General features: G+C 34.0%; 1 protein-coding gene across 1 annotated transcript in view; it reads left to right on the top strand.

Moving 5' to 3' along the window:
* VPS4B (vacuolar protein sorting 4 homolog B) overlaps positions 1-20854 on the top strand; it is a 30660-nt gene extending 9806 nt beyond the window's left edge. Inside the window, exons 2-11 of the mRNA XM_053571225.1 lie at positions 2940-3051; positions 4132-4288; positions 7827-7894; positions 11318-11437; positions 13848-14004; positions 14343-14491; positions 14998-15079; positions 16545-16764; positions 18339-18479; positions 20323-20854. Of these exons, the coding sequence (XP_053427200.1) occupies positions 2940-3051; positions 4132-4288; positions 7827-7894; positions 11318-11437; positions 13848-14004; positions 14343-14491; positions 14998-15079; positions 16545-16764; positions 18339-18479; positions 20323-20424 (1308 nt within the window). The 3' untranslated portion in view covers positions 20425-20854. The remainder of the gene's footprint in view (positions 1-2939; positions 3052-4131; positions 4289-7826; positions 7895-11317; positions 11438-13847; positions 14005-14342; positions 14492-14997; positions 15080-16544; positions 16765-18338; positions 18480-20322) is intronic.
* Positions 20855-20966: the final 112 nt, after the last annotated feature.

Below are 20966 nucleotides of genomic sequence, written 5' to 3'. Positions count from 1 at the left end.
GGGCCGGGTTTGAACCCGCCACCCTCGGTATATGGGGCAGGCGCCTTACTGACTGAGCCACAGGCGCCGCCCGGATTGAGTGATTTTTTAATTATGTGCTTATTTTTAATGTAAGCTAGCCGTAATTATTTTCTTTTTTTTTTTTTAAGCTGGCTCTTATTCCTGTTGCATAGAAGTTTGCTATCTAAATTAACCCAGTTGGACTATTTTAAGAAATCAGTGCTTGTTCTTTATTTGTATGTACTTTTTTTTTTTGTAGAGACAGAGTCTCACTTTATGGCCCTTGGTAGAGTGCCGTGGCCTCACACAGCTCACAGCAACCTCCAATTCCTGGGCTTAAGCGATTCTCTTGCCTCAGCCTCCCAAGTAGCTGGGACTACAGGCGCCCGCCACAACGCCCGGCTATTTTTTGGTTGCAATTTGGCCGGGGCTGGGTTTGAACCCGCCACCCTCGGTATATGGGGCCGGCGCCTTACCAACTGAGCCACAGGCGCCGCCCTTTTTTTTCTTTTTTTTTTGGCCAGGGCTGGGTTTGAACCCGCCACCTCTGGCATATGGGACCGGCACCCTACTCCTTGAGCCACAGGCACCACCCTATTTGTATGTACTTTTAATTAAATATAGTTTTAATGAAAATTTTATCTTGAAATAACTGTGTATTTTACATGCAGTTGTAAAAAATAATACAAAGAGATCCAGTTTCCTGGATCCTTTACCCAATTTCCTCCAATGATAACATCTTATAAAACAAGCAAAATATCACAGTCAGGATGTTAACATTGGTCCATTCTACCTCTCTTACTCATATTTTCCCAGTTTTACTTGTACTTTTGTGTATTTGTATGAGTGTGTCTGTGCAGTTTTTCACATGTGTAAGTCGTTCCGTTTTTGAGAGTTCTATGAATTCTAGATACTAGTCCTTTGTTGGATATGTGTTTTACAAATCTTTCCAGTCTGTGGTTTATCTTTTCATCCTTTAAGTTTGATAAGGTCTAGCTTATCATTTTTCCTTTTGTATGTTGTACTTTTGATATCACATTTGAGAACTCTTTACCCAGCCCTAGATCCTGAAGTTCTCCATGTTTTTCTTTAAAGTTTTATGTTTTTACCTTTTATGTTTAAGTCTGTGATCCATTTTGAGTTAATTTTTGCAGAAGTGTTAAGGTTAAGTTGAAGGTTTGTTTTGTGTGCTTATGGATATTCAGTTCCAGCATAATTTCTTTTTTTTTTTGTTTTTAAGAGAGGAAAAATACAAAATTTATTTATGTATTCACTACATAGTTACATGTTTTAACACAAAATTTTTACACAAAATTTCACAGTTTTCTCCTTTACATAAAGGGGACTGGGATATGAAGACTTTTCACTGTGTTGTGTTTATTTTTCTACTTTAAAAAATGCTTAACCAGGCGGTGCCTGTGGCTCAGTGCATAGGGCACCAGACCCATATGGTGGGTTGGAACCTGGCCCCAGCCAAACTGCAACAACAACAAAAAAATGCTTAACCATTCAAAAATATTTCCTATGTAAAAATTAAATGTATAGTTAAAACAGCATAGTTTCTTTCTAATCATTCACCTCATTTGATCCAAGTTATCACCATATTATTTATTAAATTGTACTGCTGTATATAGTTATTTCATCTAAAATTTCAGGAGTTATTTCTGATTCTTCTTTTCTTTTTTTTTTTTTTTTTTATTGTTGGGGATTCATTGAGGGTACAATAAGCCAGGTTACACTGATTGCAATTGTTAGGTAAAGTCCCTCTTGCAATCATGTCTTGCCCCCAGAAAGTGTGACACACACCAAGGCCCACCCCCCTCCTTCTGTCCCTCTTTCTGCTTTTCCTCCCCCTCCCCCATAACCTTAATTATCATTAATTGTCCTCATACCAAAATTGAGTACATAGGATTCATGCTTCTCCATTCTTGTGATGCTTTACTAAGAATAATGTCTTCCACTTCCATCCAGGTTAATACGAGGGATGTAAAGTCTAAATGCCCACCAACCCAGGAATGGATTAACAAGCTGTGGTATATGTATACCATGGAATACTATCCAGCATAATTTCTTAAAAAGCCTATTCTTTCACTGTTGAGTTGTCTTTCTTCATCATCATTTTCAAAAATCTCTTCCATATATTTATGTGAATCTATTTCTAGGAGTTTCTTTTTTAATACCACAAAAGTAGTCCATGTTCATTGTGAATATTTTTATGAGGTGTGAAAAAGTAGAAAATGTAGTCTTATGAGAGATACTCCCTGTTAAATTTTTTTTCATCTTTTTTTCACTATGATTTCAAATAATTAAACTTGCACTGCATATAAAAAGGCCCTTTATAAACACTTTCCATGTTATTGCAAATATTTCTTAATACTAATTTAGTGATCCTTTAATATTCTATTTATGATTTAAGTTTCCAGGTTTTGTTTTCATTAAAAGACCCCTAAAATCTTTGCTAAGTAAACCTTTTAAAAATTATTACTGAGTTAAAAGATTTGGGTATTTTAGGTTCTTGATATTTCATCGCCACATTGCTTTTATAGGGATTTTACCCCATTTCCATTATTGTTGTATGCTTTAGATACAGCAGCATTTAACTTTTGAGAATTTATGTGAATGGTTGTTCAATTTGAATTTTCAGATCATTTGATTATTTCTTACTAGCCCTACGTTTGACTTTAGCTCTGTGAAAATTGCACGTAAATTTTAGTGGTTGGGACTAGAGAAAGTAGTATTCTGAAAGCATTTACTCATACAACAAATGTAATTTGTATTTTATAATTTTGTAATTTATAATAAAATGCTGTTGTGGTTTAGAAAAAAGATGGATTTTTTTTTAGGTTGCTTTTATTTTTTAAGAAAACTTTCAATGTAATTACTTCAAACTTAGGTTTATGGTTTGATTTTAATGTCATTCTTTTGCCTCCCTCCAACAGAAAGCAATAGATCTTGCTAGCAAAGCAGCCCAAGAAGACAAAGCGGGGAACTACGAAGAAGCCCTTCAGCTCTATCAACATGCCGTGCAGTATTTTCTTCATGTAGTTAAATGTAAGGTCACAGGTTACTTTTTTTAAAAACACTAAAAGAAGAAATTACTCTATTTCATTTATAAAAATTTAAATAAAATGCCAGCACATTCTAAAGCTTCCATTTGCCAAAAAAAATTCCACTTTTTTCCTTGTAACTATTAAGTATGAGACTTAGCTCACAAATCTGAGAACTATCACAGTTACCACTTTGTATACCTAAACATCTCAGTGGAAATTACTTTTTATTTTACTGATAATGTACAATTATGTAAATAGATTTACTCATTTTTCTAAGCGTATTTTTGGAAACATTCGAACTAGGTCGGGAAACATTTTACTCATGTATTTTACAAGTATGTATTACATGTTTGCCGTGTGCCAGGCACTAGGCACAAGATGTAACGGTGAGCAAAATGGATAGAGAGCCCTGCCCCCACGCATCTTAAACCTAATGCAATTGGATAAGTTAAGATTTTCTTTTGAGCTTCCTTGTTCAATTTGAGATTTTATGTCAAAGTAAAACTAAGAATGTACCATAACATTTAAGATACACAGGGCTGATCCCATGCGTGCATATTTTGCAAAGGTTCACTTTTGAAAATAGCTCTGACAGAGGCTTTTATGCAGTAAAATTACTGTGTTGGTGTTACACATAATATAGAGGATTTCCATCACTTTTTATACTCTCTGAAATAACGTTTATGTAGACATTAGTAGAAATGGTTAGTATGGCTTTACTTCTATTTGTCTTATAATTGGGTTCTTATGGGACAAATAGCTTTCAACTATCTGCACTATGTAGAGTAAGAATATGAAACCCACAGAGTATTAAACAATTTATTATTTAACCTTATCTTAAAATAACCTGCTGCCTTGCTCAGATTTTTTTCTGTCTCAGACCCACTGTTGATCTGCAGTCCCACTTGGGAAAAAAATGAAAAAGAGTTGATAATCATTGGTTATCAAAATTGAGTTAGAGATGATTTTCTCTCCCTCTCCCAACAGAATTTCCTTGTTTCAAAAAAGCAATTAAGAGTTTAAACCTGTCTATATAGAATTCTCATGGAAAAAAAAATCTCTTATCATTTCCCTTTCATAGATGAAGCACAGGGAGAAAAAGCCAAGCAAAGCATCAGGGCAAAGTGTACAGAATATCTTGATAGAGCAGAAAAGCTTAAAGAGTACCTGAAAAAGAAAGAGAAAAAACCACAGAAGCCGGTGAAGGAGGGACAGCCGAGTCCAGCAGATGAGAAAGGGTATGTGTTTTAAAACATCTGGTTTTATTGTAGCTTTTAACTTTTAATTTCTGAAATAAATTTCTTCTGATTAAATCAGCTGTTTGCAAACCATGGCTCATGGGCTGAACCTGACCTGCTGCCTGTTTTTACAAATAAGTTTCATCAGAATACAGCATTGCCCATTCTTTTTCCTGTTGTCTATGCTGCTTTTCATGTGATAACAACAAAATTGAGTGGTTGCGGTAGAAATTGTGTGGCACACAAAACCTAAAATATTTGCTCGTCTTCTGATCCTTTATGGGAAAAGTTTTGTCAGCGCCTAGTTTGCTAATCTTAGAGGATGACATACCTCAGTCTTCCATGACTGCTCACTGGTAGTAGGGAAAACATCTGAAGGAATGGCACTCAGTTATCTTCTGGCCATTAGGTAATATTGAAGTTTAAAATTATAGGAGTTATCTGTGAATTAAATCTTTTCACCACATGAACAAAATGAAAAATAATTCCAATAATATGTATAATTTTTTGGATGTCCTTTAAAATTTTTAGATAGACATTTGCTTTAGATTTGATTAATGTTGTCGTTGTAAAGAAAAGCAGCACAGCATAATTTATAAATGTTAAAACCATTTTTGAATGTCTTCAGAGATATATCTCTTCTTGAAGCAGAATTAATTTATTCACCATGTAATATGTGCATGTCAAGTTCTGTGGTAAGCAGTGGGAACATATTCAAACCAGGTCTTCTCTGACTGTTCTCCAGGGTATCCCAAAAATTGCCCGTTAAATCACCATACAAAGGGAAAATGAGAAATTGTAGATAAATTTACCTATATTTATAAAATATTCATTATAACATTTTGCAAAAGGGTGGCAAATACATAGTATTTTGTAAAATTTTATAGTGAATATTTTGTTAATACAGGTACATCTAGCTACAATTTCTCATTTTTCCTATGTATGAAGACCTTAGGGGTGACTTTGGGAAACCTTGTATTATTATTTCTTTTTTATTTTTATTTTTTTATTTTTTGAGGCAGAGTCTCACCCTTGGTAGACTGCTGTGGCATCATCATAGGTCAAGCAAACTTTTTTTTTTTTAATTTATGTATTTTTTTTTTTGAGACAGAGCCTCAAGCTGTCACCCTGGGTAGAGTGCTGTGGCATCACAGCTCACAGCAACCTCCAACTCCTGGACTTAAGTGATTCCCTTGCCTCAGCCTCCCAAGTAGCTGGGACTACAGGCACCCGCCACAACGCTCGGCTATTTTTTAGTTGTAGTTGTCATTGTTGTTTGGCAGGCTCGGGCTGGATTCGAACCTGCCAACTCAGGTGTATGTGGCTGGTACCTTAGCTGCTTGAGCTACAGGCATCGAGCCAGACACCTTGTATTATTAACTGGTGCCAGAAGTGGTTTCAAATGACACATTCTTAAGAAAATGAGATTCTAGGATGGAGTTACCTGGTCTGGTTGGGCTTGGAAGCATTGAGGCTCTGCCTAACTTTATAGGATGTGGTACTTATAGTTCGTGGTACATAGTGGGACCTGTTACTCAGATAATCCCCTGCGGTCAGGAGGAATGAAGTGGCTTTTAGACAGTGCTTTGTGGCTGCTACCACAGACCACTGAGAACATGTGGAATTTAAGAACTAGAGTTGACATGCTGCCTCACACTGTGTGGCAGAGTTGGAGAAAAATTATAAGTTTTGTATTTTTTGTTCAAGATGTGATCAGGGAACCAGGGAGTTTCTGTAAAATTCTGAGGACATTTTACCTTTTGCACCTATGGCGACAGTCCAATCTCATGGATTATTGAATTTGAACTTACATGAAAGTAAGGATGGTCAGTGTAAGATAGGGACTCCAAACATAAAATGAAAATACCGGGAAGAGTTGAGCCTACTATGAGTGCCAGGGATCTGCAGCTCTGCCTGAAACTCCGTTGCTAGCAGTAACTTGTCTCTTTCCCTGTTTGTTGAAGTTCTCTTCTAGTCTTGGTTGAAGACCCTGTAGTGATCTCGCCTGAGGTGGTTGCCTGACTGGGAGATGCCCATTCTTCTCCCATACTAAAGAGCAATCTTACAAACAGTAGGACCTGCTTTGGCTAATTTAAGCAAATAGTGATTTATCATGTGATATTACCTTATAGAATTTTGGGGCAAGAGAGTTAAGTTTGGAATCTTTATCACTAGACATGCCCAGTTATGTCTGGGTTGTTCCAGTAGGGGTCCCACTGTTGACACACACACACACACACACACACACACACACACACACACACACACACACACACACACTCAGCTTTCCAGTGCTTGTGAGCAGACAGTAGAATCTCTGCTGCAGCACTCTCAGCAAAACCTGAACATTTGGAGGGCAGCACCATATACTGAGGGTGGCGGGTTCAAACCTGCCCCCAGCCAAACTGCAACAAAAAAGAAAATAGCTGGGCGTTCTGACGGGTGCCTGTAGTTCCAGCTACTTGGGAGGCTGAAGCAAGAGAATTGCCTGAGCCCAGGAGTTGGAGCTTGCTGTGAGCTATGACACCATGGCACTCTACCGAGGGTAATAAAGTAAAACTCTGGCTCTAAAAAAAAAAAGTGAACATTTGGTCTCCTTGCGAGCAGCCCCTACCTTCTTGAAAGAACTTTGAAAGGGCTCATGTGGAGCCCTAACTATAAGAGAGCCCCCAGAGGGCAGTTTTTTATGAGTGCAGCCTTTAGAAGTGGGTGGAATGAGTGTCCAGTTAATCAGGTTTGCGGTTTCTACCTCACCCAAAAGCTCCACTATCCTAAAAGACAGTCCCATTTTGGCATAAAACCTGCCAAGCTTTTTATCCCCCTTTATATCTTATGGTTTTAAAAATTATCTAATGCTATATTTTTTGCTTTACCATTTTTTTCACTCAACATTGTATTAGGAACACCTTCCAATAAATATTTCTATAATATTGTTTTTAAAGGTTGTAATGTTTTCCATCATATGCTAATCTTCTCAGTTGAATATAAATTATTTCTGGTTTTTCCCAGTTGGCAAACAGTGTGGGTGGGATCATCTTTATAGTTAATCCTTGAACTCATTTTAAATTATTTCCTCAGGATAAATTTCTAAATATGACATGAGTACTTGTTCTTTGCATTTAGTTCATTGTCATCAGGAAGCTTCACTGATCCTTTGAAACCACAGACTAAGGGTTATAGGCTCTTGTACCTTAGATAGTTAGTATTCTGGATTTTTTGCTTCTGGTATGACTTCTTGTTCTAATTTATATTTTGCCTGGTCCTGATGTTTTTATTGTTGTTTGCAATTCATCTTAAATCCTTCATGGAATAATACGTGGGGCGTGCATTTATGAATTAATACATATGCAGGTGTGTCGTGGGAATTTGGAGCTAGTTCTTCTTTATTTTGGTCATTTTATCACTCTTCTGTTCATGATTCTCTATTGATAATGTGCCTGCTTTCTATTTTTATGTAATATAGTCTTAAAAATAATAACGTAAGCCTTATTTGATAGTAACAAGTGATTATTTGAATATATTAAATTCTTTTTATTAGGAATGACAGTGATGGAGAAGGAGAATCTGATGACCCTGAAAAAAAGAAACTACAGAATCAACTTCAAGGTTGCTTTAGATTTCATTTTTAAATTTTCTGTCTCATTTAAAAGACTCATAGCGAATTGTCTATTTGAATTGTTTTATTTTCCTCCACTCTGTATTTAGAACTAGCTTTGGTTCCCAGAGGTCATGTGCTGGATAGCTTCACAGCATTTTCATAGGAACAGCCCTCTAGAGTCTCCAACAGTTTGATTTTTTTATGTAGGAAAAATATTATTTGGGTTTATATATGCCTTTAAAAGGCTGTCAGTCAACTTACTCTCTTGCATTTTGTGTATTGGCGCTCTTTTAGAGAAGGTAGCATTTATACTGGTCACACACTACAAAATCCAGTGCTATTAAGATTCAGTACTATCAGAGGAGCAGAACTAATTAGGAATGCACTTGGCTTTTTGGCCATTGCTGTAGCTCGTTCATTGATGGTTTATTTCATGTCTCTAACCTACTCTTCCTCATCTGCCTGTTAGTGTTCCTGTTTACATTTCTCTTTGAGCTTTCTGTTTTTACCTTACAGCCCTTTAAACGCTCTTTCATTCTCTCTGTTACAGTGTAGTGGTATAATGAAGAGGGCAAAGATTTTGGCTCCATTCAGATCTCAATTGCACTCAAGGATTTGCAACTTAGAAGCCTTCTAATCATGGGCAAGTTACTAAACCTTTCGGAGTCTGAGTCCTCATCCATAAAATAGAAATTAGTAATACCTTCCTTTCTGGGCTATTAAGATTAATAATATATCTGACAAATTCTAGGGACTCAATACATAGTAGTTCTCTGTATCTAAAAAGGTATCTGTTTAAGTGCTGGCTTCTTTAATTGCTGAGATTGTTCTTAGATAGACCTATTTAATGATTTTTCAGATTGAATTTATGCTCCCCATTAGTATGTTTTTGTCTATTTGAATCACTCTAAACAGATCGTGTAACTGGGAAAGGATTTCCATTACAAATCATCCTTTGTTACTGAGTAGTGAATATACCTAGCTTAGCCAGACCTCTTTAACTTTGCTATACTAGTCTCTTCATTTTGGTAATATTCTGTCTTACCTACCCCACTGGGACTTGTAGAACACCATAAAGATAGTATATTGAAAACAGTAAAGTTAATAAGGATATGTGGTGGATATAGTTCAAGGGCAAGGACTCCTGAGTTTCCTTCAGGCATCCCCACGGCCTGAAGTGCTGCTAACACACACTGCACACTCACTAAGTATTTGTTGGTAACCCAGTGGTATGTACCAAGTGGCCTGTTTCAGTTATAAGGCAACAGGTTGTTTTCTGTCTCCTCTATTGGTTTTGGTTTTATTTCCCTCATCCTACCTGCCTCCCCCCCCCCCAAGAAAAATGGATTATCTGTAATTTTGTAAAAGATAACCAATTTTTAATAGGGATTTCTCTAAATTCCCTGTCAGTTATGGTAAAGACTGGAGATGTAAAAAGGCCAAATACTTACTTGGAATTCCAGGATGAAATAGTATATGAAAGGAGTCTTAGCCTTTGATATCTGAGTGTCCTTTTTCCCCAAATGTTTTAATAGTTTGTTGATGGATTTCATGGTATAATATCTTTCTTTGAATCTTTCCTATTTTTTTTCTTGAAACAATATTTTAAATCTTTTTCCTTCTGTTTTAGATCATGACATAAAGTATAGTATTTGATAGTTAAAAATGGGTTTATGATTTGATTTTTCTTTTACCTAATTTTAATACTCTGACTTTTTTGTGGTTAAATAATGTATTAGTGTTAGGGACACATAGTATAATCAAAGACTAGAAAAACTTGCATAATTCAAAGTACAATCCTATTGTTTTACTTATATTTTCTAATAATCCCATCCTACCTTTTTAATTTTGGAAACTATTAAGTAATGTCCAATATTTAATATCAGCAAACATACCAAAGTCACCTTAAACTTTAAGGAGAAAAGTGTCAGTTAAATGTGAAAATAAATTATAGCATATTTTGAAAATTTATAGCAAAAATCTTGAGTTAGCTGTATATAAAGTAAATTTATTAATGCTTTCATTTAACTGACTCAGAATCCTATCACGACGTAAACATTTCCTCATATAGGATTACTAATATTAATGGAACATAGAAAAAATGAATTGACTTTTTTTCTTACTTTATATTAATAGTCTAAACTTTTTTTTTTTATTAAATCATAGCTGTATACATTAATGCAATCATGGGGCACAATACACTGGTTTTATATACCATTTGACATATTTTCATCACATTGGTTAACATAGCCTTCCTGGCATTTTCTTAGTTATTGTGTTAAGACATTTATATTCTACATTTACTAAGTTTCACATGTACCCTTGTAAGATGCACCAGTCTGAACTTTTAGAATGCAAATGTATTTATGGTTTCATTTCATTCTTATCTAGTAACTAAAGATTTTCATAATTAAAGAAGTTGTTGAATATAACTAGTCTTGGAATAGAAGGTAGATCTTTATTAACTGGAAGAAATGGAAAAACTAATTTTATGAAGTAATAATTAGATGTATAAGTAATGGTGTTTTGTTATACTTGATACAACTACATGTCATCTTAGAACAGGCTGCTTAATAATTTGTAGTTGAACAATTTTGGTATACTGGAAATTTGGAAAAGCTTTTAATGAAAGATAACTAGAAAGTTTTGCCAGTATCTATATTAAAGTAAATTCTTGGACTCTTACTGCAACAATTGCTATGGCTTTTGAATATACTGCATTCAAAAATTAAATCATTGATTTAAATAACTTTGTTAATTTACAAAAATGGTAAATTTGGCAGCTCTCAAGAAAAGTATTACAGATTTGCAGGGGTGTACTTTCCCTTTTTCATTGTCTACTTCCATTGCATCCTTTTCTTTCCTTCTTTCCTGTCTTCTTCCTTCCATTCTCCTAAGCGTATTGTCTTTCATCTTTTGTTTTGTTTAGAAAAGGCAGATAAACCTCAACTGAACAAGTACTTTTGATACTCCAGAATCAGTGTATTTAAATACAGTATTACAACCACTTTGTGTAATGTTTGGTGTTTTTCCAAACACTTTGGTACTCATGTCATTTGATTTTTAGTTTAGGCGAATAACATTATTTGCATTTCACAAATGAGGAAGTGGAAATACAAAGGTGAAAGTGAACTGCCCCAGGCATCTAGCCACCCACCCTGGCTACTGACTCCTGCTGACTCCTTGCCGGCAACTAATTTCTCATCACACTATCTCAGAAAGGGTTTTGGCACATAAAACTTAACCCAGACAATTTTATAGTGCATTTCTTTAATGTCATTATTTCATGTTATCTTCTAACTTTTTTTTAAATTATTTTTTATTAAATCATAACTTTGTACATTGATGCATTTATGGGGTTCAGGGTACTGCTTCAATAACTTTGGTGAAATGGTCTTTCTCAATTTAAAGATGACAAAATTTTTTTGTAGGTGCCATTGTTATAGAACGACCCAATGTGAAGTGGAGTGACGTTGCTGGTCTTGAAGGAGCCAAAGAAGCACTTAAAGAAGCTGTGATACTGCCTATTAAATTTCCTCATCTTTTCACAGGTGAGATGACTTTTAAATAATTTTATTTGATGATTTTTAAAAACACATTGATGTCTGAGATAAAGCATTGTGAACTCTTGTCACCATATCATGAATTACCTTAAGTAAGTTGTGACTGTTATGAGGCAGTGATATACCTTTACACAAAAAGGTTTTATTTTGTATACGTATCTGTATTTGCAATACATGTTGCAGAACAGCCTAAATGTCAACCAATAGTTGTCCACCTGCAATGGAAAGCTACAAACTTAGTAAAATGTAGTGTACATCTATACTAATAAATGTACATCTACATTATAATTCATTGAAGAATTTCACATCTGTTATAAAGATCTAAAAGTGAACTATAAGATATGTGTAGTATGATTCTGCATTTGTTAATGAATGTGTGTGATGAGAAGCATAGATGGATTGATTTAAAACGTGTGCCAAGGAGAAAGGTTATAACTTTTGACTTTTATTTGAATTTTTTGCCATGGTCATGTATTAATTTTAAAAGAATATTTCTGTTTTTTAAAAGGAAGAGTAAGAATTATTTAATAGCTTCAGATGAAGTACATATCAAAGTGCATTATCACCATAAGAAAATGGTACAGACCCACCCTCTCAAGATAGTTTAAGTTCTAATTCCAGTTATGAGTGATCTGTCTGTACTGAACCATTCCTTCACATCGTCCTTGTCATGAGCGACAGCCTGTGTCTGTGATCTGACCACACCCACAGTCTAACAGTTAGGTTTTTCCTCTTGAAAACAAACTAATTTTTGGAGAGAGCAAATCTAATTTTGCCTCAGGCTGAGCAGGTCCCGATGTCATACAGAGCAGTGACGAGGAGTGAAGAACCTGTGGAAAGTGAAACTGACAGTGTAAAAGCTGACATCAGTAATCTTATAAAGGGGCAGAAATAGGCTTGAACTCAGTTCATGTTATACTTATACCAGATTTTCCATACACGAGTCATTTATGTCTCATTTTCATATACGCGTATTAAAGTGTAGCATAAAGAGACAAAGACATACAGGAAGCCTTAAGTGTTAGGCATTGTAATTATCACAAAGCAAGCATGCCAGTGCAGTGCCCACCCAGATCCAGAAATACAACGTCATCAGAGACCAGCGGTAGCCCTTCTTCCTCTTTCTTCCTCAGAGGTGATTACTTCCTCTTGACTTTTGTTTGAGGGTTTGTTATTTGTGTTGTTTTGATTGAGCTTTAACATGTTACCTGAGCTGGTCCCAAACTCCTGTGCTTAAGCAATCCTGCTATCTCAGCCTCCTGAGTAATATGGTCACTGCACCTAGCATCTTGACTTTTAACACCATAGGTTATTTTTTGCTGGTATTTGAACTTTAAATCATCTCACTTATTTTTACGTAATAACGTTATGTCAAAAGACTGCTTTGTATGTCTATGTTCTTATTAAAAAGATAATTATTTTTTTAAAAATTACTTAAAAAAAAAAAGATAATCGTATACAACTAAAAGTATTTCGTATACCAGTGGTATATTTGCCACACTCAGGAGAACACTGACTTATAATTGTATAGTGTGAAATAAAATAGAATTCAAAGTAAAAGGTAAGGCTTTTGTAAAGTAAATAAAAATAGTATTTGTTTTTGCCATCAGTCATCTGCTATCTTTCTTCTGCAGTGACCACACATCCATAGTTCATACCTAGCAATTTTTTAAATGTGTATTTGATAGGTTACTACCAGCTGTAACCCAGCCTGTTTTATTTAGATAGCATTATAATTTCTCATTAGCAAAGTTAAGGTGCAAGGAATTGATACATTCACTTGTTATATTTTGGCCAAACTGGAACTTAAGGTAGAATCCCCTTATTATTACCCAACCATGAAAGTCTGCTCTGTGTAATAAATACTAACCTGTGCTTTCTCAAGTCATCCAAAATTTATTAGGTTCACTCCTCTATAAAGGTCATAAATATTTAAAAAAAAATCTTCCCAGCTGCTCATTCTTTTTGACTATAGCTTTTATATAAAATTCTGGTATTGAATAATGCACACAGAAGGAAATGATCAGAAAGTGCCTTCTGGCTGAATTTTTTTTCTGCCACTAGATTGTAACCCCATGAAGGGCAGAAATCCTTTTGTCTGTCCACATTGCTTTTGTTACATATTGGTTGAATGAATAAATGAACAAGCAGATGAACTACTGTTAAAAAGCTTGTGGTTATATATACTCACTTTTGACATAGTGATCTCTAGAAAAAGCAAATAAAATACATTTAACACATACCTTAAATTGGTTTATTTTTAAAGTATCATTTTATCATTACTGATAGCTTTAGACTGAAAATCTTTTTACAGTATACTTCAGTATGGATGATATCTGTGGTAACCAAAATTAATAGTCTTGAAATTCTCTTGTTATTTTTCTAATACAAATTTTAGGCAAAAGAACACCTTGGAGGGGAATCCTATTATTTGGACCACCTGGAACAGGAAAGTCCTATTTAGCCAAAGCTGTAGCAACAGAAGCAAACAACTCAACGTTTTTTTCAATATCTTCCTCTGATCTTGTTTCAAAGTGGCTAGGTGAAAGTGAGAAGTAAGTGGTAAATCAAGTTAAAAAATTTTTTTTCTTGGCTTAGTAGTCTGTTTAAGTAATGGGTTTATTACATCAATAATAGATATTCAGAAATTTGACATAGTATATGTACTGATTTCTCTGTCAAATCAATCCCTAATTTGAAATTTATTTTGTGGAAAAAAGATAGTATATATGTATAACTTAGTAAATCATAAAGTGAATTATCCAGTTGTAGTATTCTTATTTTCTATACCTGAAACATTATTAGACTTTTAATCTGTTATTGTAATATTGGTGTATTGCTTTGTTTTAGTCTCTGTATTTTTTAGAGACTGAAAGGTTTCATTTATTTTTAGACTGGTTAAGAATTTATTCCAACTTGCCAGAGAGAACAAGCCCTCCATTATCTTCATTGATGAAATTGATTCTTTGTGTGGTTCAAGAAGTGAAAATGAAAGTGAAGCTGCTCGTAGAATTAAGACAGAGTTCCTAGTTCAAATGCAAGGTAGTATTACTGATTTTTAAAATAGTTCCTGTTTATTGTATAACCATTATTTTCTATCAATAATGGGGGGAAAATTCAAGCAGAATTTCTCCACTCTTAATGAACTGATTCATTATGCCATGTTTATGGTTTCCATATGCCGACATAATTTTACCCAGTTGTAATTATCTTGTAGGACTCACTTATACAAATAGTGAAGAGATTAAATTTTGCTGTAACATATTGGAACAGTATTAGTAAACGTAATGTGTATACTTCACCTGAAATCCTTTAAGAGCCATTTTGGAAAGAATATTGCTGGTATTGTCCACAATTTAGGAGATTTTATTCTTGGGAATATATTTGCATCATATTGCAATAGTGTCATATTTGAGTAAATATATTTTTTTCAGAGACTCTCAAGATGAGGCACTTTCGTGTTAAAGCCCACATTTCTTAATAGAACATAGGGAAGAGATTTAGTTTAAAATGACAAATTATTTAAAATATTACCTATTTTAATGCAGGGGTTGGTGTGGACAATGATGGAATTTTGGTTCTGGGAGCTACAAATATACCCTGGGTTCTGGATTCTGCCATTAGGCGAAGGTATGATGATCCAGTAAATTCCTTATTTCTAGCTGCAGATATAACAAGGAAATGATAATTCCTTTCTTTATAGTGAGGGGTCATTCTGATAACATTTCACAGAAGTTGCTCTTCTCCCTTGCGAAAAGATGGGGAGAGGTCATTCACTTGTTTGCTTGCCTGCTGTATCGAAGATAAAAGATTTCTATACACTGCAGTCTTTCACATTGGAAAATACATTACCTAAGGCTTAATCTTTAGTTCAGATTAAGCTTAGTGGGCCCTGATGCTTCAGAAATTTATAGTTACAGCTTGGTATTTCAGTAAAATCCTTTCATATGTAAAAGTTTAGTAAAATGGCCATATAAGTCAAAGTAAGATAACCAAGATAGATTTTTAGTAAAAAAAAATTATTTCTCTTTTTTAAGTTGAATATGAAACTTCAGGTGTAAGAAAGGTATACTGATGCCTCACCTTCCACTGCTTCATAGTTTTATACTCCATTCATTTAATTTTGTATGGTAAAAATTAGTGCTGCATTTTTGCCACGTTTAATGCTCTTCACTATGGTTTGCCAGCATGCTAGATAACTTTCTAATACCAAAAAAGCAAATGTGCTGGATACTTTTGAAAAATGGCCTAATTCTAAAATTCTTCTCATTGCCCTCATTGCCACAGAGTAAGGGAGTAAAGTCTGTACAGACCAACCACTTAAATTGTCCCTCATTGCTTATTCCTGTCTCCATGTACTGAAATTCTAAGAAGACAAGCATAATTATTATTAATATAATATAATGTTTATAATATGGAATTATTTGTTCTGAATATATTCATTATAATAGTATGAATATTTTTGTGAAATAAATACGTGCATATTTAATTCTACAAGATTTTGAGTAATTTTACTGTTTTGAATTTAGAGAATTAATTATCAACTCCTATTTAAAATTCTTAATCATTAACCCCTTCCTGGATCAAGAGTTCAGAGTACAATTCCATGAGAAACTAACCCTTTAGGACATGCCTTTTTTATGTCATGAATTCTAGACCAATAAACACAATGGTCAAAATAACACAAAAGTCATGTGAGAAAGACTAAACCCTCCAAGCTAGTTCCCTGGCTATTTTCATTTTGTTTGGTTTTACACATTAACTGTCATGTGAGTTGCTAGAGTTGTGATCGTGAGTACTTGAAAAGCATATGTATGCTTTTGACCTAATGTCTCTTAGGTCATTATGTCTCTTGACCTGATAAAACACCATGGTCTCAAGGACATTGTTTTTCTAATGTGGCATCGATGTGTTAATGTGTTCTGGACATTCTCCCTTTATCTAGCCTAAATATGTATGTTTAAAACCTTGGTACATGTAGACTTACCTAAACTTGTTGTAATTGAGAATAGCTAAATATCTATTTCTTCTTAAAAATACCTTAATTTTCAGTTAAAATTAAGTATAATATCCTTGATGTAATTTATCTTTTAAGATTTGAGAAACGAATTTATATTCCTTTGCCGGAAGCCCATGCCCGAGCAGCAATGTTTAAACTGCACCTGGGGACCACTCAGAACAGTCTAACAGAAACAGACTTCCGAGAACTTGGGAAGAAAACTGACGGTTATTCAGGGGCAGATATAAGCATCATTGTACGTGATGCACTTATGCAGCCTGTTAGAAAAGTACAGTCAGCTACTCATTTTAAAAAGGTAGGTCTCTTATATCTATCCTTTCATATATATTGTATTCAAAGAATTTGGAAGAGTTTCAGTGTGTTATAAGTACTTACAGTAAATAGGTTATGTAATAGAAATTTATTTCTGTTTCAGTGAAATAAATTATCTAATCAAGTTTATTTATTAATAGCCATTATCAATAATCTCAATGTGTCTTAAATTTCTCAATGACTATGGATCACCAGTTACAGTAGATATCTCAACGGCTCTATCCTTTACTCTTTTTAAGGCTAATTCTTTCAGTTAGCAAAAATAATTTTTGCCTGTTTATATTTTTTATTTATCAAATCCAGCAGGGGTATCCAACCTGCAGCCATTGGGCCACCTGCAGATTATGTGAGGACTATTTTGCTTATCTTTGTTGTCGGATATTGCAAAAAGTATGCATGGGCTTTGGTTTTGTTTTTTGCTCATTACCTTTCATTAGTGTTTTTGTATTTAACGTGTGACCTGAGACAACGTATTCTTCTAGTGTGCAGCAGAAAACAAAAAAGGTTGGACACCCCTGGTTGATCTGGGCCCCAGAGGTAGATCAGAATGAAGAGCAGTCAAAAAAGACAAAAATCCCTGACCTCGTGCAGCTGAAATTTTTGTGAGGAAAGACAGATAATAAAATATACATAATAAGTAAAGTGAGAACGTGTATTTCTCCACACCTACACCAGTCCTGAAATAATACTTAAAGTTAATCATTCTAAAACAGATCTGAAATAGCCCCCAATATGATACAAATTTATTTGCCATCTAAAATACATTACACAGGCGGTGCCTGTGACTTAGTGGGTGGGTGGCGGGTTCAAACTCAGCCCCGGCCAAACTGCAACAAAAAAAATAGGCGGGCATTGTGGCAGGCGCCTGTAGTTCCAGCTACTCAGGAGGCTAAGGCAAGAGAATCGCCTAAGCCCAGGAGTTGGAAGTTGATGTGAGCTATGACGCCACAGCATTCTACCAAGGGCAATAAAGTGAGACTCGGTCTCTAAAAAATAAAATAAAATAAAATACATTACACATCATAAAAATGACATTGCAGTTACATTTAGTATTTAATTTTGTACTTATATTTGAAAGAGTTTTTGTTGAAAGACAAAAAGATTCAGTAATTTTAAACTAAAGCTGCCAAATATCACAGAATTTTCTCAGCAATGGACAGCAAAGCAACTTACAAGAATTATTTATTTGGGTCTATTTTTGGTCTCTAAGATTGCTACCACTTATTAAGAAGTAAAAGAAAAAAATAGTTTAGCCCCAGGTAACTGTTGCTTCTTCTTTTTTTTAACTCTTTTTCCACATGTATATAAGTAATTTTTTGTAAGAAATTTCAAATTATAGAAAAGCATCAATAAAAAAAACTAAAACCAACCCAAACTCTATCCTGTTACCTAGAGAAAACTACTCTTTGTTGTATATTCTCAATTTTTTTCAGAAGTAAACATTTAAACCAAACATACAAAAATATTAATACATTTTCAACTTTCCTAATGTTGGCCTAAATCTTAATGTGTATTTAATTTTTTCAAGTAAATATTTCAGATTGCTATTTATTTCAGGTTCGGGGACCTTCCCGTGCTGATCCTAACAATCTCGTAGATGATCTCCTAACACCCTGCTCTCCAGGAGACCCTGGTGCCATTGAAATGACATGGATGGATGTCCCTGGGGATAAACTTTTGGAGCCAGTGGTTTGCATGGTTCGAAATTTTGTTTGTTTTTAAGAAAACTTTTAAAACATTACATTTTGTAATTTGCCAAAGATAAAATTTTCCACTTATATATGACTTGCTGGGAAATGTTAGTATGAACAGGCATCTTTATTTAATACTGTTGAGTCATGTTAAAAATAGTAAAGATTAGCTGCACACAGTGGTTCGCACCTGTTTTCATTTCTCCTAACACTTTGGGAGGCGAAGGTTGGGAAGTTCACTTGAGCTCAGGAGTTTGAAGTTGCAGTGAGCTATCATGATGCCACTGTACTCTTAACTTGGGCAACAGAGTAAGACTCTGCCTCTAAATGAATGAATGAATGAATAATTAAACTTTAAATATTTTAAAAATTATTTAAAAAAATTTTTTGTAGAGATAACGTCTTGCTCTGTTATCCAAGCTAGAGTATAGTAGCAGGGTCGTAGCTCACTGAACTTCCAGTTCCTGGGCTCAAGAGATCTGACCACTTTGCCCTCCCAAAGTGCTGGAATTATAGGCATGAACTACCAGCCAAAAATTATTTTTAAAATATTTTCTTGGGCTTTGATGAAACAATTTTAAGTGAAAAGGCTAAAAGCTATTTAAAAAAAAAAAAATAAATAAAGGTTTCTGACTTTAAGTCTTATAAGCTAATATTATTTTCAAAATGCTTACATATATTGCATAAATTATTGTCAAGACTTAACTAAAAAGTAGAATTTAGTGAAAATTTTTTCCCTGAATCTCACATTTAAAAAAAAAAAAACAGAAATGCTAATGCTTATATCACTGTATTCAAGCAGTTTTTTTTTCTGTTTTACTTTTCTAGGTTCCATAGAAAGTTTAAGTAATGGCAGTTCTTAAAAATTTTAACTGAATTTAAACAACTTCTATTACAAAAATAACATTTTTATGGTTTCTATTGAGGAATTAATTATAGGTCTTTATTATTTTGTAAGGTATATTGTTTTTAGAAAGCTTAGGGAGATTGAAAATTTATATTATGTTTTCTTTATAATGAACACTCAATTTTCAAAATTTTCTGTGTCATTTATAGATTTTTCAAAGAACTTTATGATAAGTTTAACAGTAACTTCCAGAGGAGAAATATTTATATGCTGTGCAAACATAGACATATGGATATGTATGTATGTATGTGCACATCTATATATTTATGCTAATTAATCATAGTGTTTCTCTGAGAAGTTATTCAGAAACCCCTTTTGTGTCAGTCCTTGATATATTTACTTTTTTGTTCTCTGTCCTACTTTGAAAAATTGACAGTAACTTGAGTGGTCTCATTATTTTCCATGCTATTTTACAGGAGACATAGCCTAAAAAATAGTTTTTAATGGATCTCTGATATAAGCATATTTTCTTACCATTTCAATCTTAATTTTAACTGATTCTTTTTAAATTCTGGTTAGTTGATTTTAGCAAAATAATATTCTGCTTTATTTAAGTTTAAGTGAAGACCCACATTCCTTTTGAATTGTACTTACTTAGAAAACTGATCGCTTGTTTAAGAAAAACAGATGAGGCCAGAAATTAGATCATGAACATACCTTGGAGGACCTTGGTCCTCAAGCTAAGAGGGTCATATACTTCTGATAGGTAATGGGGAGCCACTGAAAGGTTTTGATCAATTCAGGGGAAAAAATTAGAAGTTTCTACACAAAAGAATAACATATCAAAGATATCTTTTAGAAAGAATAAGAGGGTTTAATTGTCAGTATCTTATGGCCTACTGCAGATTTAGATTAAAGTTAGCAATAATAATGATAATGCAATGATTTTTTTAATTTCTTAACTATCGTTAATATAATCCACCTTCCTTCTTTTCTCTGACAGTCGGATATGTTGAGGTCACTCTCCAACACAAAACCCACAGTCAATGAACATGACTTGTTGAAATTAAAGAAGTTTACAGAAGATTTTGGTCAAGAAGGCTAAACCAAAGAAGAGGAGGATGTTTACCATATGTATTGTTCCTTCCATAGATATTTTTTGCCTTTCTTGAATAGCATCCAGATTATTTCCAGTGAAACTCTTTTACCACAGGGAAATTATACATCTTACTTCAGAGTTCCTTTAAGTTTTATATTGTACTTTTTCTCCATTATGTATCAAATGCTCCTATTAATAAATAGTATAAAATAATAGGTTATAAAGAAATGAGTGCTACATGAATGGCAAAAAAAGGAAATTACCCATTAAAAAAATGTATTAGAAATTCACATACAAATCTTTAAAATTTTCATGAATGGTGGTCTTTATAAAGAGCATTTATCATTCATTTCTTTTGGACTAAAATGAAATAGGGCTTATTTTATATTTTTAAAACGTTCTTCAACATCCATTTTTATTAACAATGTAAAATTTATTTACTAAAAATTAAAAATGATAGAATCTTTACTCTCAGGGATGGGCAATAAAAAGCAAAGAGCACTGCGATTGGGTTTGAAAGATTTTGAATTGAGTTACAGCCAGTGCTC

The sequence above is a fragment of the Nycticebus coucang genome, chromosome 19 (assembly GCF_027406575.1).
Source record: "Nycticebus coucang isolate mNycCou1 chromosome 19, mNycCou1.pri, whole genome shotgun sequence".
Taxonomy (NCBI): domain Eukaryota; kingdom Metazoa; phylum Chordata; class Mammalia; order Primates; family Lorisidae; genus Nycticebus; species Nycticebus coucang.
Note: the sequence above shows the minus strand (reverse complement) of the source record. Positions and strands in the feature narration are given on the sequence as shown.